Source organism: Uranotaenia lowii, chromosome 3 (assembly GCF_029784155.1).
Source record: "Uranotaenia lowii strain MFRU-FL chromosome 3, ASM2978415v1, whole genome shotgun sequence".
Lineage (NCBI taxonomy): Eukaryota > Metazoa > Arthropoda > Insecta > Diptera > Culicidae > Uranotaenia > Uranotaenia lowii.
The window spans coordinates 133,886,387-133,913,536 of NC_073693.1; the positions used below are offsets into that span (position 1 = coordinate 133,886,387).

The following is a 27,150-nucleotide window of genomic DNA, read 5'->3' on the forward strand; positions in this document are numbered from 1 at the left end:
GCTCGACTGCTCGATTTAGTTTAGCAAAAGCTATTGCTAGGTTTTTTTCATACCACCTATTGAGATTCTTGGGAATCGGGAACAGTCGTTTGGTCTCGGAATCGTTACTTTGAGAGAAAATTCTGTGTAGAGTTTTCGTAAAGAGGAACGCGCGATGTGACGCGAAAGAAGGATGAGTCAGTTTACAGAGAAATTTCTTGAACGAAGGTTCGGTTTAATGCGATTGCGAAAACGGACTTTGGAAGAAAAAATATCCGGTCGGTCTCGACACCCAGTATGGCAGATTGGCTTGATTATATTACCTACAATCTTTTTACTGGTTTCCTCATGTTATACCAACATTGTTGGTGTAAAAATATTTTTCGAACAATAACCCAATTTTTTTAAATAAATATTTTTCAAATTCCGTTAGGTGTCTGGGGTTAAATGCAACAAAATGCAAATCAAATAAATATCTTGTAAATCTTGTTTCCATGTGTTGGAATATGAATGTATGGCATCACGCGTTTGTAAATATTGAAATTTCATTCATCCAAACATTTATTTTAATGATTTAAGCATTTAGAATTTTTCGTAGTATTATTTAACCCCTAAATGTATGCAGCATCTTCATTTTCAGAAAAAATGTGAAAATTAGTTATTACAGACCCAAAAACTACTGCAATTAGTGTTGTCATGCGTAATGATCTTTAAGGCATCGCTAATATATTAAAAACTATAAATTTTTGTACGTGTTCATAAAATTTTTCATTAAAAACAAAGTTTGTTGCAAGTTACCCCATTTTCTAAGGAGGGTGAAAATCGCATGTTTTTAGAAAATTAAAAATAACTGAAGAAACCTACAATTTTTCTTACTACGCCAATTTGATACCCCAGCATCCTTAAAACTTTTGATGCATAAGGGGTAGGATTAATTGTGAACATAAGTTTTTTAGAAGCCATTGAATTTGAAAATTGTTGCATGTTGCCCCAGTTGACGGTATCGTTTGAGCTTTCATTACGTCGTATGAAACATCTTAAGAATTCACAGAAAACTGCTGCAAAAGATTTAAATTTGTATTTCACTTATAGAATATGTTGTCCAGAATACAAATGTTCTAAATGGAAAAAAAGACATTCCATTTTTAAGGCTAGTTTTACTATTATTTCATATAAAAAGTACATCATGTTACAATTAAGTCCACTTAACACGTTCGTCGCCACTGCACCCATATTCGGGTGACGGGTGTATTTCCTGGGGGGCCCCGTCACATCAAAAAGCGTGTGACGCTCTCTTATTTGAGTTTACCGCTCAGCTTCGCCACACGTTTCAAATATGGGAGTTCTCCCTCTTTGCTTTCTCTCTCTGAAAATTTCTTTGGGCCCAGCTAGTAAAACTACCAAAATGAGCGTGACGACGAACGTGTTAAAACCGATGGTGGCTCAAGGTGGTAAGAGCAATCAATAGTGGCTCCAGAGAGTGTATTTTTTCCATTTTTACGAGGGATTTAGAACCAAGTTGTTTTCCTTTCGTCACGAAAACATGAAAATCTGATTTGTTGACATATTGATGATGTAAATGAAATTCCAAAGAATAAAATGAAAGTAAAGTTGCTAAAACAACTAGCTGGTTTTATTGTCAATGCAGTTGAAATCCGAAGTTTTTGTGCTTGCGATTGGCAACCTTGACAACAAGCGACGATGAAAAATGTCATATCAATTCATCAAACACCTTTGCAATCGGCAACCCTTTCTTTTGTGTGGTTCCGACACTTGGAAGATGTTTGATAGATGTCTGGTCAACATGAAATGTCGTCAGTGAATGTCGCCGTCGCTGATGTTGACGAAAGCTCCGGTTTTGGGATTCAGCGACAGTAGCGTTCATTTGATATGCATGTCACTTAAAATTTTGGAGTAGGATGGTTACGAAAATTTGTTTGTACACGCAGCGAAAAGATTTTTCATTTCAAAGGAAAGTGCCGCAAAAACAAAGGATTTTTTCCTTTGATTTTGGGATAAACAAAAATTCCTTTGATTCAAAGGCATTTTCCTTTGTTTCAAAGAATTTTTCTTTTGAAAAATCTTTGTATCAAAATATTAATGCTTTGAAACAAAAAAGAGTTCCATTTGATGCAAAGTTGTTCTCGTTTGCTACAATGTAATTTAGATTTAGATTTAAAAGGATTGGTTCATTGAACCATTTTCCTTTTATTCCAATTGGAAGGAATATTTTCTGTTGTCCCGAAGTTCCTATTAGGAATTTTGAATAATAAAAAGAAAGAATTTACATTTTAAATTCATTTTTATTCACAAAATTAACACTAAAACTGGTTCACTATAATTTTGGTCCTAATTTTGGCCTGAGGGGGCCGCTCAATATACTTATACAATATACAATATACTTATACAATATAGACTTCTGGAAGCAGCTCCGGTTGCTAGCTTTAGTGGTCATCTCAACTGGTGATTACCGCTGAAGATCGGGCCGGAGATTATGAGACCGCTGGATTTGGGGCGAAATCTGCCGCGGTCCTGTAATGTAAGAGTTTATATAAAATCTTAAACATTCACTTTTTTGATTAATGGATTAACACACACTTACCATTCTTCATCCTGAATCCTCCTAAAGCTATCTCTGATTCACTAGTTTTGATTTTCAACACAACCGGACAAACTTTATTTGAAATTCGGTTCTTGCTCAATCCAAAATATCTTCTAAGTTAAAAATTTTAATTTAAAGAAATTATTCCTTTCTGTTGAAAACAATTTTCTTTGGTTGAAAGAAAATTTACTTTGTTTTTAACGAAATGTGCAATTGAACAAATTTCTTTTGAATCAAAGAATTTGTTCAAAATCAAAGTCCAAAATTCTTCAGTTCAAAAAATTAATTCTTTCTTTCAAAAATTTTTCATTTGAATCAGAACGATAATTCATTGATTCAAAGAAAACAGGAGTTTGATTAAAAAAACTGAATGTTTTGATTCAAAGTCAGTTTTGTTTTGTATCAAAATCCAAGTTTTCTCTGCGTGTAGGTAATACAACTAAAACTAAAGTACGATTATTTGTCAAATTGCATAGCATATTACCATAATTTATTTTTTTCAATTTAAGTCATTTTTATTTTCATTCATATAAGGCAAAGCTTGGCAACGTGCCGCAAAGTTTTTCAGGAGCACTTTCTGCAAACCTTTCCCACAATTCAATATGTTTTTAAAAAGCATCATCTATAACTTTAAGATTGATCCTAAAAATGTGTCGAACTAACAATCTTTTACGCATATCTTAAATTACGTTATCGACCGCCACGTGCCAAAACGCACGACTTCCGAGGATTTGAGGAATCCCTGGTTTACGAAAAAACGGCGTCGACTGAAGACGGCGAAGAGATATGCCCTTAGAAATCACCATAAGCTCAAATCCTCCCAAACTAAGGATGCATATCGAAGACTGAACTCCGCTTATAAAAAAGCCAGTAAACGTTGTTACCAAAATTATCTTTTTCGAGTACAACGCACCCTCAAGTCCAACTCAAAATCGTTCTGGAAGCATGTCAAAAGTCAGCCGAATGAACCTGGTACTAACTCAAATGTTTCTGGATGGCAACATTGCGAACTCTGATTGCGGGATCAGTGCTCTCTTTGCTCTAAAATTCTTGAGTACCTTTGCTACTGCTTCAACATCCCCAGAACATGTAGAGAGTGCTGTTAGGAATGTTTTGCCACTCGGCTTCTGCATAAGCACGATCGTAGTAGAGGATGAGAACATATCTAAAGCAGCGGCAAAACTCTAAAACTCCCTCTCTACAGGTCCGGACGGTTTACAAGTGGGTTTACCATCTACCTTTCTAAAACGATTAATGTCTTTTTTACTGACTGCTGTGAGACTCATCTTTCAAGTTTCTCTTCACAGAGTCATATACTTTTCACTGTGGAAGGAAGCTTACATGTTTCCGGTCCATAAAAAGGTGGATCGGAGAGATATCAACAACTAAAGAGGAATTTCCGCTTTAGGTGCAATCTCGAAACTATTCGAATTAGTTGTTATGGATCCAATTTTTTCATACTGTTAGCAAAATTTTTCAATCGATCAGAACGAATTTATGCCCAAACGCTCCACGACAACTAACCTGTTGACCTTCACCTCCTATGTGCATTAAAGTTTTGCTGCTAAGCCTCAAACTGACGCCATTCAATCCGATTTGTCAGCAGCATTTGATAAGGTGAACCACGATATTGCCATTGGTAAGCTTGGCTGGTTCCGCAATTACTTTACTGGACTTTGATTGACAGTTCGCACTTGAGACTCTCTCTCAGCCAATTCTCTGCCTCCTCAAGTGTGTCCCAAGGTAATCACTTAGGACCGATTATCTTCTTAATCTATTTTAACGATGTGCTCTCACTCCTCGACGGCCCGACACTTTGTTATGCGCGGATGGTCTTAAACTGTTCTACATTATAAACATTCAAACGGTTTTATTTCGAGTGGCCAAGGGCTTCAAGGAAGTGTACTGCCTGAAGAGCCTGTATTGCAGCATAGTTCGAGCCATCCTCGAATACGCATCAGCTGGCTGGTGTCGCTACTACTAGAACGGTACTGAGCGGCTCGAGGCTATCCAGCGGCGCTTATTGCGTTATGCCCTCAGATACCTAAACTGGAAAGACTCGTTTCACCTGCCAAGCTACGAACATCGTTGTCGTCTCATAGACATGTATACTCTTCAAGCCTGAAGAAATGCAACACGAGCCTTTTTCGTCGCCGATCTACTGACATCGCGAATCGATTGTCCTACGCTACTGGAAGCTATTCCTCTTAGTGTGAGACGCCATGGACTGAGAAAGCAGAACCTTCAACTGTATGTTTCCATTCAATTAAACAACTACGGAGCCAATGGTGCTCCCATCGGTGTTATGAGAACGTTCAACAGCTTTTCCGAGTTCTTCGACTTTGACGTATCGAGGGATGTTTTCCAAGGAAAAGTTAAAAGTATATCGATAAATCGTTAGTTATTTGTAAGTTTTGTGTATTTTCAATTTGTCATCACTTGGACCTCTATTTGGTCTGTTGATTAAATAAAGAAATCCTTTCTTCATCCCTCATTAAATACTTGGGCGTGACCGGCGCCGTTTTAGATTATTTTGAAAATTGATCGGTAGAAAGGTCAAAGCTAGAGTGCTTTGGGTAGAAGAAACGAATAGATGGTGAAAATGTGAGCTTTGTGTTATCGACAGCTTTAAACTACTTGTGTGATACTTTGGCCCAGCACCAGCTGGTTGTTTGTAGTAAGTGACGAAGAAGTCACATTGCTACCCACAATTAACCAGCTACGGATGGATCGAACACATGAGGTTGCGTCCGACCGGACAAAAAATCCCACAAGCAGCGCTCACAAGTGCTGTTTTGATTGCTTAACCAATTCTATCGATGCGTGCTACTTGTTCGGGTACGTCAGATGGTTGCTACTTGGAAAGGAAGAAAAGCAGAATCATCAGTAACAGATAGACAAGTCAGAGCCGATGGAAGGACAATAAGCCAAAGCCAGGGAAAGTCAACGAGCTAGGAACCATTGGAAGGGTGTCGAGTCAGGTACCAGAGTCACAGGAAATTGGTCAGATCGGAGCCATTGCGAGGACATTGATTCGTTGCGATTGGAAGGTCATTGTGCCGGAGCCATTGGAAGATTGGAGAGCCGGAAACCAGATGGGAGGTAATCACACCAACAACGATCCAAAAGAGTGTCGAGCCGGAGCCATTGGGAGGTCGCTGATCCGGATCAAGGTGAAGGTCGACGAAACGGAGCCAGATGGAGGCCGTCGTCATAGAAAGGTCGTCGAGCCAGATTTTTTTTTCTGGGATTTTAATCCCTAAACTTCGTCGAGCCAGATCTAAGTGAAGGTCGTCTAGATCAAGGTCCATCTGGAAGATCGTAGGAACGGAGCCTGGTGGGAGTCGTTGGAATGCAACCATGAAAGTTCTACGGTAATTGGAAGATCGTCGAGCTGAAACCACTGGTAGGTGACGAGCCTTTAGGAAAAGCGTCGTGCTGCAGAAATGGTTCAGAAGTTGTGTCGAGCCACATGTAGATCGTCAAGATTAAGAGCCATTTTGAAAGCTGTCGGATTAGAGTCATGTGGGAGTCTTCACGCCAGGAGAAATGTTGTAAGACCGGAGCTACTGGGAGATCGTCGAGTCGTGAACCAGATTAAAGACGTCGAATCAAAGAAATGTTTTCGTCAAAGAGTCGTCAAGATGAAGGCGACGATGATTTGATAGTCTTTAGCCAATGTTCATTTTATTGTCCACTTTAAATTGCTTTATTCCATCCTTTTTATATTTACTGTTCGTGCTACTACTGTCTTTAATTCAACTTTGGAACAGGGACCATCTGGGAAAAGGGTTATTTTGGGATACATCCTGCCCACACACATATGAGTCCAAGAAAGGGGCAGAATTAGGATCACGATTTCCGTGTTTATAGGCGTCAAGTTCTTCATAACAACTCTTGGTATTCAAAAAAAGACGGATTGGCGTAGCGAAAACTTGCATAAGAGGCGTAATATGAATTCGGAAATGTAAAAGCTCCCTAGATATCGTTGAGTGGCGTCAAATGGCCAGACGAAAAACGTCATATTGGAGGCAATTCGAGAACCTTAGAGATGTTGTACGCCTACAAATTTCAAGCAATGACAGTATTTCGAGTGATATCACCTTTTATCTCTCTGAACCGTTAGTTACACGGATTGCAGATATATTTCCAATTTGGACCACATTAAAGTCAGTCACCACTTACCTGCCAGTATTTGTTTTGGTCATCTCTAGAAACCCTCAGCGCTTTTGAGTGTAACGAACGTTTTTGTCCCGATACCATCAACAACTTAAAGCGCCACTCCCGGAACCCGAGAGGCTGTTGACGCGTGTTTTGCGTCCCGGCTAAAGACTCAAATCAGGGCGGGCTAATAGTTCCAACGTCGTATCTCATTCAACGTCCCCAACCAACTACCGGAATGCGACCCTAATCTCTAAAATAGGTATAAAGTGGAATGCACAACCCACAACTCTGCGACACAATAAAAAATCTCAACCCACGCAACCCAAATCAACAGCAAACGTCAACGCTTCCAATCATAACCCAATCATTTAAGGCGGAACATAAGTTGTGTAATTTTACAGCTGTATTCATAGTTTTTGTTCCTAACACCCTAAGTGACGTCACCCAAAATTATTCTCTTAATGTACAATACAATAGGCTTACATCTAGGCTAACCTGCGCAGCTTCGTTTCCGTTTCCAATCGGCCGAACGTACTTACGACTCATGCATGCTCAATACCAACGGTTGTATGTTGAGGTTCGTGTCTTGGCTCAGGTGCAACGGTAAGTACCATTTGCAGGGTTGCACCGAGCACCACGTGGCTTTACCAACTCACTCCTACAGACTCGGATAGTGGTCCGTTTGGTTTCGACGGTCTCTGTGGAACCACCGGGAGAGCGGCGGAATTCTGTCCACCGTTTGACGGGCTCTCCAGGTACTGGCAGCAATACCTCGGTTGAAACGTGTTCCACAAAAGGAAAACCTCGCTTGTGATGCCTGATATGACAGCGGAAGCACCACACGAAACCGGCTTTCTGTCCCCAGCAAACTCCCACGTTGAACTGTGGGATTCCTGTGTTCAACGTTGCAAAACAAAGGACAAAATATGCACTCTCAGTCGACACACTTAGTACGAACAACCATCATGAGTCTTACCTGCTGGTAGTTTTTAACGATCGCACCGTTCGATCGGCGAATCGTTCCTTAGTTTTCCGTAAACTATTACAGCAAGTAACTGAGCAAAAACTAAACATAGGTACTTATTAAACCTCAATTCTAATCACCATTGACGATCAGTGTTATACTCACTGGTGTATATGCCCTGGCACGTGCAAAAGTTTCTAAACGACACTCTTGTTTAATTCGTTTCACAAAATTACGATATCTGTAACGACTAATAATCTATTAATCTACCAACTTTTAGATTGCTGAAGCACTACCTGCACGTGATTGCACTTAATAAATGTGCTTAACTTTTTCGTGATCAGATTAAGACCTTGTTCGCCGAACGTTCACTGCCAAATTGAATTGCGACAGTCATCTAAGACCTGCTATCACCCCCAAAGTTAAGTCGCGCCAAATGATGGCTAAGCCACCAGCAGTTGTGTGCGTTGCATTGCGCTTCATACTCCCTAGCTCGTGGGCTTTGTCCACCTCTCAAGGACAGTCAAGTGATACGCATTAGATTTTTTTTTATCACAGCCTCCTTTTGCATCCCAAATAGCTAGCCGAGAAAATTAAATGAGATCACTTGTGGAACTCAAATAATCAGGGAAAGGTAGAGCCTAGCTATTGCCTCTAGCGACCGGGAGATGTCGCGTTAAGCGGTTGATAGCAACTGTCGGGTGTCGGAACTGAGTTAAAAGCTTTAGCTTTTTGTTTTATGGCAAGATTTACAGGAGTGGTCTATCATTACTCGATAGGGCATAATCAAATATATTACATTCGCCGATGCAAAAGAAAATAAAAATTTTGAAATAAAATTTCAAAATTTTTATTACTAGACAAAACTACTAAATTAAATCCAAAAATTTACAACTCTATTTTACGCTGTGTTATTTTTGTTATTCCTGGTAAATCTCTATTTCTATTGTCTTAACTAAAACAATTCTCTTATCTCTGGATTGGGGATTGTTTTCCAAATGAATATGCATATTTCTATCAATACCAGAAAGATCTGGACAAAATAATAAAAAACTATCAATACCAGAAAGATCTGGACAAAATAATAAAAAACCTTAAATTAGACCTCAGAAAAATCTGAGAAAATAAACTAAAAAAAACCTTTCCTACCAAAGTAACTTCAAAAATATTTGATCAAACCAAGTCCTAATTAACCTCAAAATCCTGTTTTGAGCATCCATAAAGTTTAAATTTTCATAAGTATTTCTACTCAAATTTTGATTCATAGAATAGTTTCCCCAATCCAACCAGGGTTTGACTTTCTAATTCCAAGAGTGTATTTTCTGCTGTGAGTTATGTTGACTATGTTGACAGATTAAAAATGATAATAATACAACAACTGAACGTACATGATGAAACGATATAGAGAATTTTTCAATCGATGGTTCTTCTGAACAGGTAAATATAAATGTTGTTTTAACTTAAATATGATTTCTCTTTTTAGGTCGGTGAATTGAAATGGACAAAATTAATATGACTGTCTACTGGAAAAATCAAATAAAATGTTTAAAGAGAATTGAAATGACTTGAGTTAAACGAAAATATCCTGAAAATTTTCATCATTATTCTGTGGTCAACAGGAGGGAAACAGTCCTGTTAGTTGTGTCAGTGTGTCTATTGCACCTCAGATGGAGTTTTTTTTTTTCATGTTAGTTTATGTGTACACGCCTGTACACCGTCATAGCTCGAATTTTCACCCGTTCATGAGCGTTTAAGGAAAGAACCATGATAGGTTCCAGGGATCCGGATACCCTCTAAGTTTTCTAACACATAAGTGTTTGTGCCTAAAACTTCGCGGACTCGAACCTTCGTATAAACAGGGGCAAATTTACCTACGAACTTCTTGTCTTTGTTGGACAAGTTGACATTTTTTTTGTATACAACATCACCGGTTTTAAAACGATGTTTTTCGTTTGAACGCAGATTGAAGTTTCGACTATACTTGTCGTACGCTTTCCGTAAATTTTCCTGGACAATTTTATAAAGCGCCTCAGAATCAGCGGTCCCAGTATTGTTTTGGGAATCATTCGATTGGGGTGTCATACGGATAATGTCGAACTCTCGCCCATTCGTTACCATGTTACGATTGAAATTTACGAAATAGGGGGTGTATCCCGTACTTTCGTGTACACTGGTTCGGATTGCACGCGCGATTTCATGAACGGATTCATCCCATTGTTGGTGATCTGATCGTTTGCTTAGAGTGCATCGAATCGCGGTTACTATCACTCGGTTGACCCTCTCGGTCGGATTAGGTGCCGGGTGGTATACAGATAAGTTCCAATGAGTCACGCCGAATCTAGACAGTAAATCTTCGAAAAGTTTGCATGTGAATACCTTCGCATTATCTGAGATACAGGTTGCTGGTGCACCGAAAACATTAAAGACGGCATTTTCTAAAAACTGGCAAACAGCAGGAGCAGTTGCAGTGCGGAGACACTGTACCATTACAAACTTACTAAAAAAATCGCAAATTACAAGTAACCAGATATTTCCTTTTTTGGAACGAGGATAAGGACCTAGAAAATCAAGAGAGATCATTTCCCAAGGGCGTGTGCAAGATTTTGGGTTACCGCAACTTGGAGTAACATTGGTATTTGGAAACTTCGATTCTTTGCACACTTCACATTGATTGCAAAACCGCTTGACGTCGGAAGCCATATGAGGCCAGTAATTCTTTTCGCGAACTTTGGATAACGTCTTGGAAGCTCCAAAATGGGCTTCATTGTGGATTCGTGAAATAACAAGCTGTCTTTCAGATTTAGGAACTACATATTTCCAACGAAAGGAGGCATCTTCGAAGGGCTGTGTATTTGAAAGGTATTTGAAGAGCTTCTCGTCGACAATTTTAAAATCAGCATATTTGAATGGATACTGCCGAACCATTTCTTTAAGTTGGGAAGTATATGAATCGGAGAGGTCACAATCCACCACGTGAATTGCTCGTGATAACGCATCAGCAGGAATATTTTCAGAACCTTTCTTATATTGCAAAGTTAGGTCGTATTTTGATAGCTTCAACGCCCATCGCGCGATACGAGGAGATTTACTCTCGATCGACATGCTTTTAAGGAACGTTAAGCTCATGGCATCTGTTTGAATTACGAATGGTGCACCCTCAACGAAGTGTTTAAAATTTTCTATGCTGAGTAACACGGCCAGGCATTCACGTTCTGTAGCACTATACCTTCTTTGCGTGCTAGACAGTTTTTTAGAAAAATAAGCAATGGGTTTACGCTCACCGTTGAGTATTTGAACTAGCACTGCACCAATGGCTAGGTCAGAGCTATCGGTTTCGATGATAAACGGCTCTGAAAAATTTGGGTTAGCCAATACGGGAGCGGTTACCAGTGATGTCTTAAGTTTATTGAGAGCATGTTCGGCTTCCTCCGTCCAGACGAATTTTTTATGATTTTTCTTCAATAGATTGGTTATGGGGCTAGTGACATCGGAATAGTTAGGGATGAACTTGCAGTAAAACCCTGCTAAACCCAATAAACGACGAATTTCTTTAACATTTTTCGGTGAAGGATAATCTAGAATTGGCTGAATCTTGCTAGCATCCATAGAAAGACCTTTTTCCGAGAGGACGTATCCAAGATAACGGATTTCCTTTCGACAGAAATTACTTTTTTGTAAGTTAATTGTTAATCCCGCTTTTCTCAGACGATCAGCGACAATTTTTATTAGTCTGATATGTTCATCAATGGTATTGGAGACAATTATTATGTCATCCAAATACACGTGGACCATGGGCTCGAGATCATGTCCCAATACCGCGGTCATAAGACGAGCCATACAAGCTGGAGCATTTCGGAGCCCAAATGGCATAACGGTAAATCGGTAAATTGACCTGTTCGTTCTGAATGCTGTTTTATCTTTGGATGACTCTTCCAGACTGACTTGATAGTAAGATTCCGAGAGATCTATAACTGAAAAATACCTCGATTTTTCTATTCTTTGTAAGATACCCATCATGTTTGGGAATGGAAACTCATCTTTGCGTGTGCACTCGTTGAGTTTTCGAGAATCTAAGCAGATTCTCCACTTACCATTGGATTTTTTAATCGGCAGGAGCGGATTAAGAAAATCAATTGCTCCTGAGCATTCTTCAATGACGCCAAGAGACTTCATGCGCTGTATTTCCGTTTCAATCACCTTTTCGACATGTGGAGACCACCTATAGTACGGGACACGACGTGGTTTGGAACCCGGAATCAATTCGATCTTATGCTTTAAAAGATGAGTTCTACCTAAACAGTCGGTTTGAGTAGCCGGTAAAGCCTGTACAGCTTCCAATAAGGCAATTTTTTCTGCCTCAGTGAGGGGATGTTCTGTAATCAGATCATCAACCGTTTGAAACGTTCGTTCCGGAATTTCCAGGGTAGGCATTTCAAGACTTGGGTCTGTTTCTTCTTCCACCGAAGAATTTTTTCTCGCGGATTGATCATCGAATGCAAGTTCAAAACATAATTCTCCATCTGAATCTCCAAAATAGTTTTCGATAAAGGTTAATTCATTCATTGTTGTGTATGAATGATTTGTGCTCGACAAGTGAAACGATGATTTTGGAAGGTTCTCACTTATTAGATGGAAACCGAATTTTTCGAGAAAGTCGATACCTAGGATAAGAGTTTTCGTCACCTCTGGTACAACCACGGTAGGGATAATATGGGTCTGGTTTTCATATGTAAATGGGATATTCACGTACCCAAGACACTTATAAGCGGTTCCATCGGCCGTTGAAATTTTCAATGGCTTGGTATGGATTCTAAGTCCTAATCTATTAATAAGTTCGACCGAGCTTATCACGGAAATACTAGCTCCGGTGTCTGCCAAGCCCTCAACCTCCTCTGAAATGATGCGAACCGTAAGATGTGGACATCGATTAAATGACATTTTTATAAAGAAGACCTGATCGAAATAAGAAAAACTAGATATGGGAACCGGATTATTTTCTTCTAAGAGGGAAGGGTTCCCGCACTCCTCCTCTCCTAAACGTTTTTTGAAACCTCTACCTTTTCTCCCGTAAAGTGTTGGTTGGGACATTTAGCTGGGGTAGTATCCATATAACCACAGATGTGGCAAAAAATTCTTTTAGGCTGATCGCAATCTCTCCACATGTGACCCGGTTTGGAGCAGTTCCAACATTTTAACGAGTTTCCCGAGAAATTTCCCCTTCTCTCTTCAATCCGTTGAGGCACGTTATCGTTTCGGGGAAAAACACTACGAATAGCGCAGATTTCTTCTGTTTCTTCAATTCCGACATTTTCTAAATCGCATTCTCTAAACTCCAAATTATGAATAGGCATTTTTGATGTTGGCGTCAAGTATAAATTCGTTTCAATCGCGTCGAACCGAAAACATAGCTGTGCAAGGTGTTCAATGGACATTATCGTCTCTAAAGCTAACCGGCGCTTATACGAAATTTTCATATTTTCAACGATTATTTCAAATTTTTCACCCTCGGACATTTTAACGTTCATGCGTGACGCGACCCTTTCAATATCTGTCAAATACGCGGAAAACAACTCGTTTGGCCTTTGCTTACGATTTCGCATTTCCTCTTTGATCGATTTATCGCGATTCGGATTATCATAGCGCATTCTCAAATAACTTTCGAGCACGTCCCAGGACGTAAATTTATCTTCGTACGTAGTAAACCACGCGTAGGCACCGTCTTTAAAAAGGAGATGGGCGTGCATACGCAAGTCCTGTTTGTTTATCGCGTAAGACCTACAAAGAATGTCGACTTGCCGCAGAAAATCGGTTACCGGTACGAGATTAGTGTCTCCCGAAAATTTTGGCCATTTTTCAATTATCGAGCATTGCTGATGTGGCAGCCTATGATGGCTAACTCTGGTGTCAACGTAAGGGTTCGTTCCCCAATAAGCATTCGATTGTCTTTGGCTATACGGACCCGGTTCCGATGCGTAAAAGTTTCGCGACGGTTTGCTATAAGCTTGATTCCACTCATCGTTCATTACTGACGGATTATAAAAACGCGGTTGAGAGTATTGAGCATCTGATAACTGCAACGGAGGAGATGGTTCAAATGTTTTAATTCCCGGAGTTGAACCTACTGGTTGGATGTTTACAGGGACATTTTCCGTTTCGCGTCGATTATCATAATCCGAGAGCCTGAATTTTGAAAAATTATTCGAAAGATTCGCGATTCCTTGGTTCGGTCTAAGGGGACTAAAAGATGCGGGTTTAAGCATGTCGCGAACACAACATTGGACGTAAGCCTCAATTTCCGATATATGAACGTATTCGCTATCTTTCCATTCGGCCCGCAACGGGTTGAATTCTAAACGAGGGCGTGTGAGATTTACAGACGGTACGAAACGCGGCGATTCCGATTTCGCGGGAGTGCTTGGAGTAGTTTTCGAATTGATTTTATTTTCCTCGGACGAACTGACAGTAGTCAAATCAATCAGACAACACGGGGGATTTACCTCCTCTGAAGTATTGAATGTTTTTTTCGAAGTAAAATCTTGGACTTTAGGAGTCTTAAGAGATCCTCGCGTTACTCCGAGTTGTGTCCAGCGATCGTCAGGTAAAGTATGTACGGAAGGTTTAAAAGTTAATTTTTTTGGAATAGCCCCTAGATCAACGTTTTTCAACGGCGATTCTCTTTGCAATAGGTGCTCAGAAGACACACCACCACGACCTCCAATCGCTTCTTCAAACCCACCAGGGTTAGTAAATCCCAAAAATCTGTTTTCTAATTCCGTTGAGTTTTTCCGACTATCAAATCCCGGGTTAAAATCGATCGACCGAACTTCCGGAAGATGATTGGATTCGTGCTCATGACCTTTTCCAGTATTTAATTGGAAATATTCGGTAAATAACCGTTTCATTAAATCAGATAAAGACTTTTGTTGCTCTTCTTGAGTGCGAGTTCTGGGCACGTACCGATTGACTCTCATATTGTAATGGACAAGGCGTGTGAATAATGGCTTAGACGCTCCCATCGATAACGCTCGCCCAATTTCTTGGAGCCTGTAGGGAACAATCTGGCAATCCACTGCCATATTCATGTCGGAAATACCTAGAACAAGTTCTGGATCTTCAGTCCTCATTACTTCTAGCAATCTTTTTTGACGCTCCCCCATTGACCCTTCTATAGATCGATTTCGAATCTTCAATTCGTAATCTAACTCGTCGGATTCCAAATATTCGGGATTAATTCGATATTGCTGTTCCATGTTGACCAAATAAAATTGATGAAAATATGATGATAACTTATTTCTAACGATTTTCTGAATATTTTAAGCGGCTTATCTAACTTGGTTTTAACCTCCTATGATAACTCACAAAAAACTCATAAACGTAAAAAAAATCTTAACCAATCAACCAAAAATATATATATAAAAAATCTACCAAAATTTCAACTTTTAAAACGAAATCTTCGTTTTTCCAATTTATCCGAATTTGTGTTGCACTATTTTCTTAGAGCCCCACGTTGGGCGCCAAATTTGTAACGAACGTTTTTGTCCCGATACCATCAACAACTTAAAGCGCCACTCCCGGAACCCGAGAGGCTGTTGACGCGTGTTTTGCGTCCCGGCTAAAGACTCAAATCAGGGCGGGCTAATAGTTCCAACGTCGTATCTCATTCAACGTCCCCAACCAACTACCGGAATGCGACCCTAATCTCTAAAATAGGTATAAAGTGGAATGCACAACCCACAACTCTGCGACACAATAAAAAATCTCAACCCACGCAACCCAAATCAACAGCAAACGTCAACGCTTCCAATCATAACCCAATCATTTAAGGCGGAACATAAGTTGTGTAATTTTACAGCTGTATTCATAGTTTTTGTTCCTAACACCCTAAGTGACGTCACCCAAAATTATTCTCTTAATGTACAATACAATAGGCTTACATCTAGGCTAACCTGCGCAGCTTCGTTTCCGTTTCCAATCGGCCGAACGTACTTACGACTCATGCATGCTCAATACCAACGGTTGTATGTTGAGGTTCGTGTCTTGGCTCAGGTGCAACGGTAAGTACCATTTGCAGGGTTGCACCGAGCACCACGTGGCTTTACCAACTCACTCCTACAGACTCGGATAGTGGTCCGTTTGGTTTCGACGGTCTCTGTGGAACCACCGGGAGAGCGGCGGAATTCTGTCCACCGTTTGACGGGCTCTCCAGGTACTGGCAGCAATACCTCGGTTGAAACGTGTTCCACAAAAGGAAAACCTCGCTTGTGATGCCTGATATGACAGCGGAAGCACCACACGAAACCGGCTTTCTGTCCCCAGCAAACTCCCACGTTGAACTGTGGGATTCCTGTGTTCAACGTTGCAAAACAAAGGACAAAATATGCACTCTCAGTCGACACACTTAGTACGAACAACCATCATGAGTCTTACCTGCTGGTAGTTTTTAACGATCGCACCGTTCGATCGGCGAATCGTTCCTTAGTTTTCCGTAAACTATTACAGCAAGTAACTGAGCAAAAACTAAACATAGGTACTTATTAAACCTCAATTCTAATCACCATTGACGATCAGTGTTATACTCACTGGTGTATATGCCCTGGCACGTGCAAAAGTTTCTAAACGACACTCTTGTTTAATTCGTTTCACAAAATTACGATATCTGTAACGACTAATAATCTATTAATCTACCAACTTTTAGATTGCTGAAGCACTACCTGCACGTGATTGCACTTAATAAATGTGCTTAACTTTTTCGTGATCAGATTAAGACCTTGTTCGCCGAACGTTCACTGCCAAATTGAATTGCGACAGTCATCTAAGACCTGCTATCACCCCCAAAGTTAAGTCGCGCCAAATGATGGCTAAGCCACCAGCAGTTGTGTGCGTTGCATTGCGCTTCATACTCCCTAGCTCGTGGGCTTTGTCCACCTCTCAAGGACAGTCAAGTGATACGCATTAGATTTTTTTTATCACAGCCTCCTTTTGCATCCCAAATAGCTAGCCGAGAAAATTAAATGAGATCACTTGTGGAACTCAAATAATCAGGGAAAGGTAGAGCCTAGCTATTGCCTCTAGCGACCGGGAGATGTCGCGTTAAGCGGTTGATAGCAACTGTCGGGTGTCGGAACTGAGTTAAAAGCTTTAGCTTTTTGTTTTATGGCAAGATTTACAGGAGTGGTCTATCATTACTCGATAGGGCATAATCAAATATATTACATGAGTAGTGAAAAAGAAAACCTACCCAGCCAAAAGCATTATTTTGATTAATTTAGGTCAGGTGAATCTGTGAAATTTAAACATAAAGAACTACATATGTGAAATATTTCAAACAATCAATCAGAAATAGATTTACCATACTAAAAAGTGTCTTTTAATCTTTGTCTTCAGAACAAAATGTGGCGCAAAACGCGACGTCCTCTGGGCGTGAGCAAATGCTTTGGCGTCGATTGCAACCGGAATTTCAACGTGTCCTGGGGCATCGGCACCAACCGTTTCTGCTCGCTGCTGTACCGAGGAGAGCGACCGTTTTCTGAGCTAGAAACACAACACCTGCGTGATATTTTCCGGAAACTGAGACCCAACTGCCGTTTCTACCTGACCCTGCATTCCTTCGCCCGATCGATCCTTTACCCCCGTGCGTATTCCAGGTAAATATTATTGGCTTTGATTATTCGTTCATTATCAATTGTCGATTATTTTACAGAACTCTTCCGTTTAATTGGAAACAGCAACATGACGTAGCCCAGGCGGGGGTGGACGCAATGCACTGTGCCAGTGGCGTCAAATATCGGTGTGGTAGCGCGTCGTCATTACTGAAAATTGCCGTCGGGGGATCCAGTATCGATTATGCTTTCGATATTGAAAAGGTGCCGCTGGCTTTAGCGATGGAAGTTGCTAGCAAGGGTTTCCATCCACCGGAACAGAACATAGCCAAAATTTGCGAAGAAAGCTGGGTAGGAATCCAAGCGATGGTAATGAAATTGGCTACCACTAGTTTACCCAGGTCGAAATTTGGCCGCAGTAGAACAGCCATTTAGTGTTGAAATAAATAATTGTAATTTTTAAGAAAAAACAAAACAAGTTCTTGCTTATCAAGCCAAGGAGATTTTCTTTTCAATTCATTAAACAAAATGACCTGTTTTCTTATGCATATTTTTACATCCTGTATTCCATTGATGTCCTATGTTCACACAAAATCCTCTTTAAAATATGAGAAATACATGTTAAAATGAGTGCTAATTTGTCAGCAGGAGGATTTGGGAAAAACGGAACCCTTAGATAAAGTAGTCAAATTTTCATCATCTTCACACTCATGTATGTTTTTTGTCAAAAGTTAGGAAATAAACGAAAACATCGATTTACTCTGCTTTTTTGTATATTATGATTAATAATAAAAGTTAGCTTATTTTATGGAACAAAAATCTATGGATTTTACTCTCTACACTTTTGCTAGCCGGGATATAAGGCTGGTGTAGTTTATCTTAAAAGGGTGTCTAATACTAGAACTAATAAGTGCTGAAATTACCTTTCTAGCGTAAGGAAAATCTCCTAATTTTCCTTACGGAGTCAGTTTTGCTGTTCAGTTTAGTCAAAAGATTCCTGAAATTTTATCGGTGCTTGACTATATGCAGAAACAGGATTTCTTACGTTAAAGTTTCATTATTTTGATTCTTACAACTCTAAAATGCTAAATCATGTCCTTAGTGTGAGTCTTGGTGAATTCGACTACTGTTCCGTGGGTGTGCCGTACTTTCGCCGCAACCTTTCGTAATGTTTTTTATCCTGAAAAAATATATAACGTTGAATTATTTAATGTTTGATTATTTTAAAAGTATTCAAAGTACCTCTTCATTAACGGATGGTTTGATGTTTCGTATCGCCTCTTGGAAATGTACCAGACCCACTAGCAGTTGGGGTTCCCCTGAATCGACGTCGGTGGTCTTATCATCTCCACTGCTAGTTGCGATGGAGTCTTTGAGAGTTTGCAGGGACGCTTGTCGAACAAGACCAGCTAAATCTGCACCGGTGTAGCCTTCAGTTAGCCGTGCAATGGTACTTAGATCGACGTCTTGAGCCAGCGGAGGTTGAGTGCCGTTCTTTGTGAGAGCTCTCAGAATATCAACCCGATCGACTTCGGCAGGCAAACCAACATAAAGAATCTTATCCAAACGACCAGGACGCAGCACAGCAGGGTCAACAATATCGGGTCGATTCGTAGCGGCCATTAGGAATACACCCTTGCGATCTTCGATTCCGTCCATTTCTGTGAGCAGCTGATTGACCACTCGCATGCCCGATCCACCTTCGGCGCTATCCGAACGCTTCGGGCACAAAGAATCAAACTCATCGAAGAATATAACGCAGGGAGCCGAATTGCGAGCTCGCTGGAAACATTGCCGTACTGCACGTTCAGATTCACCAACATACTGTTAAGAAAAACTTTGTTTTAAACAGAAACAAGAAATAAATTTATTACAAATTACCATGTTCAACAGTTCCGGCCCTTTAACGGAAATAAAATTGATTCCGGCTTCGTTGGCAACGGCCTTAGCCAAAAGAGTTTTACCGCATCCGGGAGGGCCACACAATAAAACACCAGATGGAGCGTTTAGACCGAGCAGCTTCAAACGTTGTGGGAATTTTACGGGGGCAAGAATAGCAAGCTTCAACTCTTCCCGGATATCTCCAAGCGAACCAATGTCGTTCCAAGTAACGTCCGGGACGGTGATGAAACCTTCGCGTTTGGCAGAAGGTTGAACAGATTTAAGGGATTCCAGGAAATCTTCTCTGTTAATGCAGATACCATCCATCTCTTCATCGCCCAAAGGATTGGAATGATCTAGAAGAAGGTTCAGCATTCTGTTCAATGTCAACTCCGGTACCGGAATCGGACCGATTTCAAAACTCGGTTCCGGTTCTTGTTCGATAATTTCCACTGGTTCGGCAGTTTCAGATACATCCTCGCACGTTTTAGTTGCTTCATTGCTATCGATTGGTTTCTCGACCTCCGACGTTGCTACTTCTGTAGGTTCTCCATCCACCTTATCTCCAGAAGTGCTACTATCGACAACCATTTCTACATCACTTTCCTCCAACTTGCTTTGTTCCGGTTTCTTCTCAGGTTCGGCTACAGCTTCCTTAGTTTCCTCTGGTTTCTGTTCTTCATCAGCCAGCTTAACCTCCTCTGTTTCCCCTTCTTTTTTCTCACTTCCATCAACTGTTTCTTCGGTCTTGGCCGTCTCTGCCTTGGGCACCTCAGCATCCGTTTCCATAGGTTTAACAGCTTCCGCCTCCTTAGGTTGAACGGCGTCCGCCTCCTGAGGTTTAGCAGCATCTGCTTCCTTGATCTCGTCTTTATCGTCGTCCAGGTTGACAACTTCTTCGACATCATCCTCAAGTGCTACCACATCGTCAGCCGAAGCATCCGCAGCGTTGTTTTCCTTTGGCTTGTCCGCTGTGGCAGCTCCACCAGTTGGTTTTGGTGCTTCGTCCACGTCCATGATGGCAACATCATCGTCGTCATCAACCTTCTGAGCAGCGGCAGCGGTCGCCGTTCGCTGGGCAGCAGCAGCAGCGGCAGCGGCAATTTTACGCTCATATTCCTTTCTTCGGCGTGCAACCTCCAGCTCGACCTGACGACGAGCTTCCGCCAAAAGCTGCTGTTTTTCACGTTCCGTTAGGAGTCTTGAATGGGATAAAAAACAGCCACAATTAAACATGAATGAATCTCGAAGTGTGACTCTTTTGTTTGTTGAACGTGAAAAGATTTTTCGAAAATGTAAGTGAATATCATATTTTCCAAAAGATGAAGGAACTTTTTATTTTAAGTCTGTATAATTCAACATCAAACAAACATATTTCCCAGGTACCAACTTTATAGCTGAGCAAAAAATTAAATCCAGCCAATTTATAGACTAAACTTTCTCAAAAATTTGGTATCAGATAAAACGCATTGATGACAATAGTTTATTTTTCAAAAATAACATTTCAGCGTGGATCAAGATGAACGTAAATATTCCAAATCCACGCAATCATTATAACAATTAAATCTTTTCACCCCATATAAACTGAAAAAATATACCTCTATCCCCATGCAATGAGAGCAAACAGTCGTAAGAAATGCGTACTGTTAAAAGTTATATATCATCAAGACGGATTTGCTTGTACATATATAGAATCTTCGAAAACTCTTAGAGAAATACTTTCAATACACGCCTTGGGTTTCAGATTGTTCACTTTTTCATCAAACTTTTGACTATACTGATTATTTATGATATGAGCTTGCCGAAATATACAACAATTTCCATGACGCTTTGCTTATATAAAACAAAGTTATTGAACTTCTCTGTAATTTCATGTTCAGCTGTGATTTGAACTCCGTAGATCGAGAGCGAATCAATGACCCTAATTGAAATCATTATTAAATGTCCACGATGAAATTGCCACACATAAAATCGATTCGCAAAATTCGAGTTTTCATCCGATTGCCATCAAATTTTCAGGAATGAAATATAACTATTAAACTTCATTTTACCATTTTGCTCGTATTTTATTTACAGTCCATACGCATATTCCCACACCTTGGCCTTAACCCCGGCCATAAGATTCTGCATAAACTGTTTTTTGCATGTAAACCCGTACTTTCTTCAGTTCCTCGACTGTCTCCACTACCTTAGGTCGTTTAAGAAGGTGCAGCTTCATAATCGCCTAGTACTTCTCGATGGGGCGAAGCTCCGGAGTGTTGGGAGGGTTCAACATTTTCGGCACGAAATTAACCTTATTGTCCGCATACCACTTCAGCACGTCTTTGGAGTAGTGGCATAGGGCCAAATCCGTCCAGAAGATTGTTGGGACGTTGTGGGTCTTCAGGAGAGGAAGCAGCCGCTTCTGGAGGCACTCTTTCATGTCCTGGGTTACGAAAGGTGCGCTCCGCTTTCCGCAACTGCAGATGGCTTGTCAAACTAGGAATTTATTCAAAAATTTGGACATCTTCTGAGTGCGGACATGCCTCGGAACGCTGAACTTATCCTCGGCCGTGAAAAACAGGTTGCCGGGGATCTGTTTGAAGTCGGCTTTCACATATGTTTCGTCGTCCATGATGCAGCATTGAACTTTCGTCAGCATGTTGAAATACAACTTCCTGGCAGGGATTTTGGCGGACTTGTTTGGCTTTGCAATTAGGGGCCATTCGTACTTTGAACGTTCAAAGCCCAGCCTTAGTTATGACCTTCGGGACAAAACTTCGGCTTAGGTGCAGCTTCTTAGCCACATCCCGAACGAAGGCGTTCGAGTTTCGGTTGAAGGCCCAAACTACGCGGTTGGAACGCGATGGAACGATGCAAGAGATCCTTGGTCTCGTGATGAATGGGCAAGATTTTATCACGTACGAGTTATTTCGACTTCATTTCCGCGAGTTTTGATCACAGGAAATCACTCACAGGATGTAAACAATGCACTATGAACTAAACCCACCCCAAATTTTCATCAAATTCTACCCAACGGTTAAAAAGTTAGAGCAATTTCATAGTGTGGCAATTTCATCGTGGACACCCTTCAGTTTCATCGTGTTTCACAGTAGCTTTTCATAAGATTCGTTAATCAGGAACTCATCTTATATAGATCATGAAGTTTGTAAGTCAAAGTACAGAACCAAAAACCTACCTTTTGATAGCAATTGTAGCCGCACGGGTGGCCAGCGCCAGCAAATCTGCTCCCACGTAACCCGGCGTCAGTTTGGCCAGCTCGTCAAAATCGATGGCATCCGCGATTTTCAGATTCTTGCATATGATCTTCAGTATCTGTCCCCGTGCTTCTCTATCCGGAATGCCCAAAGAAATTTCCTGATCGAAGCGACCAATTCGACGCAAAGCGGGATCCAGAGCATCCGGTCGATTGGTGGCACCGATGACCAGCACCCCATCGCCACCTTCAAGCTTCGTTAGCCCGTCCAGGCTGCTCAGCAGCTGGGCCACAATGCGACGTTCCATGTCCTTCTGGGCGTTGATCCGGTTGGCCGAGATGGCATCGATTTCATCGATAAAGAGCACACACGGCGACAAGATCGCTGCCTGTTCGAAAACCTCCCGAATGCGTTCCTCTGATTCACCGGAAACTCCAGCCACCAATTCCGTGGCCGGAATTTCGATCAAACCGATTTTGAGTTGCTGCAATTGAGTAAAATTTGTTGTAACGTGTTGACTGTTTGTGACCTGAAAAGACTTACCCCGGCAATGGCGTGTGCAAGAAGCGTTTTTCCGGACCCTGGAGGTCCATGTAGCAAAAAACCACGTGGTGGTGGCAATCCAACGTGTCGGTACACTTCCGGATGTTTCACGTGGAGCAATAAGTCGCACAGATCGCGCAAGATTTTGTCCATTCCACCAAGATCTTCGAACGTAGTGTCGACATAGCGAGCAAATACCTCCTTCTTGAAGCGTCTGGATCTGGCCAAATTCGGAGCCGTTGATCGGGGGGCAGGGTGAGGTGCCGGTGTCGGATACGGCAGCAGAGGATTGGAACTGTTGCTAACTTCAGAATTTTGCGGCAGATGTGGGTACGATTGTAGCCCATGAGGAGGAGGATCCACACGGCGACGTTTCGATTGGATCGGTGCCAATTGTTCCGCAGCACGACGAGCAGCCGATCCATTGGTGCTGCCATTGCTGGAATCGACGGCCTCGTCTCCGGATCTTGCCTTGTCTGGACGAGTTATCTTCGTCACCGTTATGTGCTTGTTAGAAGCTATTTGAGCTGTAATAATGTTAAAATATTAGTTAGGTACGTTTTTTTTCTCTTTTTCGATTGCTTGAACTTACTTTCTATCATTTTCATCCGCTCGCCTGTGCTTGTGGTGGACACAGCCTTTTCCTTGTCTCGGGAGTCGCCTCCGTCGTCATCTTCATCGCTGCTGATATCGATGGCCTCGCCATCGCCACCACCACCACTTGCTGCTGCTGCCGCCGGTTTGTTCTTATTGTTCAGATACATGTTCGTCAAAGTATCATTCATGTGGTTGGAGTTGGCCCCACCTCCGGCAGCAGTTCCGGCATCGTCCATCACTTCCAGATCCGAGTTGGCATCGTCTTCGTTCTCGCTCGATGGATTACTATCCAAGCCGTAGCTGTGCAGCACCGTTTTGTAGGCCTGCTCGACCAACAGCCGGAAGGGAACCGTCTTGCGTCGGTTGTACTCCCGGTAGCGTTCCTGCAGCTGCCTGGCCATCACGCCAACATCCACATACGTTTGGTGCACATTTTCTTCCAGGTACTGAAACGGTTTAAAGAGAAAGTTTAAAAAACGTGACGTGACATAACTATACTATAACAGCTGGCGCGTTTAAGAGCGTTATTTAAAAGTTCTCTGCACAATTGGATCAATGTGCCTTTGAAAGGGAAGGCGGGTTCCATACGAAAATAATGGAAAAGAACTAAGAAACTTAAATGCGTTGTAAAATACGATAACATTCTCACAATTTCCATCTAACAAGTTTACGCATTAAAAGATTCGAAACAGAACCCCCCGGAGTCTCATACAAAATTAACGTAAATAACAAAACTCACAAAATTTTTAATTTTAAATTAAGTACACAGGCAAATTTTTAATTTACTTTAAAAGGAAGAGGGGGGGGGGGGGGGGGGTAGAGTTGCTCCTTACAAAAGCAATCAAAACTGCTACACAACTCAAAAAGTGTATTGAACAACCCCTTCCACATCCAAAACGGAGAGAAGAGGTTTCCGAACAAAATCATTTATAAAATTTAACGATCTTAAACCATTTTCAAGGTGTTTCGTAGGGAAGGGGGAGGGGGATGGGTCTTCATACAAAATTCATAAACAAGTCAATTCCTTTTCAACAAATATGGGGGCACAAGCAAATTTTGACAAAACAACGTTATTTTTAAGGTCATTATTTTAACGGGTACAATATTGGATAACGGTGATTTCCGGAAATCAATCTTCTTAGAAAACAACGGTTACACATCAGACCTTGGACCGGAACATCCGGATGCCGCTGGGGAACACGTAGCTGGAACCTAACCTCGAAAAATACCGCCAAAGCAAAACAAGCAGAGCCACCATTTTGGCGACTACCCAGAATACCACCAACTTGCCCCCCGGAAAAAGAAAATGCCTTCGAAACCAGCTAGCCTTACCTGTTTGACCCGGGGAATAATCATCGGATCGTACAATCCGGCATTCGGTTTCTTTTGCAGCATTTTCTGCTTCGATCAAACACCAAAATCCACTGGAAATGGGCCCGGAGAAATCTGCTACAAAAAAACTCGGCGTCTTTCGTTCGGCAGCGGCAAGGGAAAAATTTCACTTTTTGGCTTCGCGCACCAACTTTTGACAGCTCGTTGGCCAAGTGTGGGCTCGCGTTATCTCGCTCTCGCTTGAAGGTGCTGTATGCGGTCTCTTTCTATGAGGGATTTGAAAATCCGAGGTAGTTTCTTCAACAAAATTTTCACCTTGAAACTCCTTAAATTTCTGACGAATACTTCGAAAATTGTAAAGAATAGGAAAATATTTGATTTAACATCGAATTGTAAGCGAAAAATGAGACAAATCTATCAAAATCGCGCACTAAACCAAATTTTACTTTGCGCTTTGGCGAAATGTGACTCGCCGATTTACGAAAAAACACACACTGATCCAGAGATGCCAGGTGTCCTGATTTATCAGGATTTGTCCTGATTTCGAGAGACTCTGAAATAAAATATAACCATGACAAACAACCATCAAAATTACGGGCCCACGATTTTCTGGGCCCATAACAAACCTGACATTTTGCTGTCAAGGAACCGGACTAGATTAGGGATACCATACGTACTCTTTTAAGAGTACATGTACTCTTTTTTGATCAAAAAATGAACGTACTCTTCTTTTTGTGAAATTTTATGGAATGTACTCTTTTTTTTGATAAATGGAATTAAAAAAAATGTTCTCATATAAATTAACTTATTTCTTCCAGTACATGAAGTTTGTATTCTTATAATTACAAGAGATCGAACTTGTTATGCATTCGTCGCACAACACTTGAGTTTGGCTTCTTTTGTTGAATGTTTCAAAGGATGGATACCAATGAAAAGAATCACGAGTACATTCATGATTTCAATCGAGATTTTTTGTTCAAAATTAGCGCCTTTGAGTATGCAATGAACTCCCGGACAGTAGACAATATGCATATCAACAAATTGCTTAAAAGCATAGCGCACGAATCAGTAATAATGTTTTCAAAGAATGAAAAAAATACGCTTCTATAAAAATAAACTCTATTTAGAATGCAGTTTTTTAATCAACTTTGGTGTGCTTTCTCAGCATAAAATCGAAAACTTTGAAAAATCCAACTGAAAATTCTGAGCATTTTTCATGTATTGCATATCTTGCAACAAATTGGCAATATTTGAATAGCCTAGAACATCGTGGTTTTTTGAATAAATGGTGTTTGTCCTTAGAATTTTGAAAAATTTTCTCAATGTACTCTTTTTGGCGTTGCAGGATATGGTAGCCCTAGACTAGATGTCAAATCCTAGAGAATTATGAATGATTGCACACTAACACAACGATCATTCTGGTTCCTCATTGGTTGAAATTTTGACTTTTTCAATTCTGTACTGCTTTGAGAAGAAAACACCATATCCCGATGGATAGAAAAAAAAGAAAGATTCTTGTTCGCAAGAAGAACCAGATTGCCATCCCCCTGAGTTAAACCCATTTAACATCAGATGGTAATTTTCGGTTCAGATGATATTTTTATGGTGTTTTTCGGTATTATAAACTGCATGCCAGCCAAGAAGCTGCGTACTGCTGTTGCGTTTACAGCACCTGTATTGCGCCTTTATTTATGCAATCTAAGGAAAGCGCTTTCATTTCCATGCATAAATCAAGAGGTGTCCAGGATTTGTCCTCATTTTCGAGAGACTATCCTGATTTTTCAAAAACGCTTGAAATAATCTTCTTCGTCCCGATTTATTATAAATGGTCTATAAATGTCCTAATTTAAAAAAAAAAATACAATTTTAATTGAATTTATAGACAAACTGTTATAAAATTGTTTAACCGATGTAAATCTTTGGTTCAGATAATACTCGAATAGTGTTTTTCGATATGAACTGCAGCCACGGTTCGTATCGCTTCAATTGCATAATTCGAGGCGTCTTCAGAAACTGAACTTCAGCCTAAGCTGAGCTGTAGTAATTTCCATATCAATTTAGTGGTGTCCTGGAAAATCCTGATTTTTTCCATCGTGGTGTCTTGATTTTTTATAAAACCGCCTGGCATCTGCACTGCAATGGATCGAACGAAAGGGTTAAAAGGGAACAGCTATAGAGTGAAAGAGACTACTATATTATACAAATTCAAATTGTGGACAACCCTGCGAGCATACAGATTCACGAATAATTAGAAAACTTATGGCGTATTTTTTTTTGATTCCGGATTTGGCT

General features: G+C 40.9%; 2 protein-coding genes across 2 annotated transcripts in view; one reads left to right on the plus strand and one right to left on the minus strand.

Annotated features, from left to right (window-relative positions):
* Window positions 1–18,468, plus strand: part of LOC129750996 (carboxypeptidase B-like) — a 38,054-nt gene extending 19,586 nt beyond the window's left edge. Inside the window, exons 2-3 of the mRNA XM_055746229.1 lie at window positions 17,094–17,353; window positions 17,410–18,468. Coding sequence (XP_055602204.1) covers window positions 17,094–17,353; window positions 17,410–17,743 — 594 coding nt within the window. The 3' untranslated portion in view covers window positions 17,744–18,468. The remainder of the gene's footprint in view (window positions 1–17,093; window positions 17,354–17,409) is intronic.
* On the minus strand, window positions 17,845–25,342 carry LOC129750993 (nuclear valosin-containing protein-like). The gene is made up of 7 exons (XM_055746223.1): window positions 24,859–25,342; window positions 23,522–23,972; window positions 22,930–23,456; window positions 22,368–22,870; window positions 19,190–20,390; window positions 18,551–19,132; window positions 17,845–18,488 (listed from the first exon to the last, which is right to left on the minus strand). The coding sequence occupies exons 1-7, from the start codon at window positions 24,919–24,921 to the stop codon at window positions 18,432–18,434; spliced, it is 3,384 nt and encodes a 1,127-aa protein (XP_055602198.1). The 5' UTR covers window positions 24,922–25,342; the 3' UTR covers window positions 17,845–18,431.
* Window positions 25,343–27,150: the final 1,808 nt, after the last annotated feature.

Excerpts from the sequence above, each read along its gene's own strand:
- LOC129750993 (XM_055746223.1), bottom strand. The coding sequence starts at position 24,921 with ATGCTGCAAAAGAAACCGAATGCCGGATTGTACGATCCGATGATTATT. Across the intron at positions 23,973-24,858 it reads TTATTCCCCGGGTCAAACAG|TACCTGGAAGAAAATGTGCA; the intron begins GTAAGGCTAGCT and ends AAACCGTTTCAG. Across the intron at positions 18,489-18,550 it reads AACCATCCGTTAATGAAGAG|GATAAAAAACATTACGAAAG; the intron begins GTACTTTGAATA and ends ATATTTTTTCAG.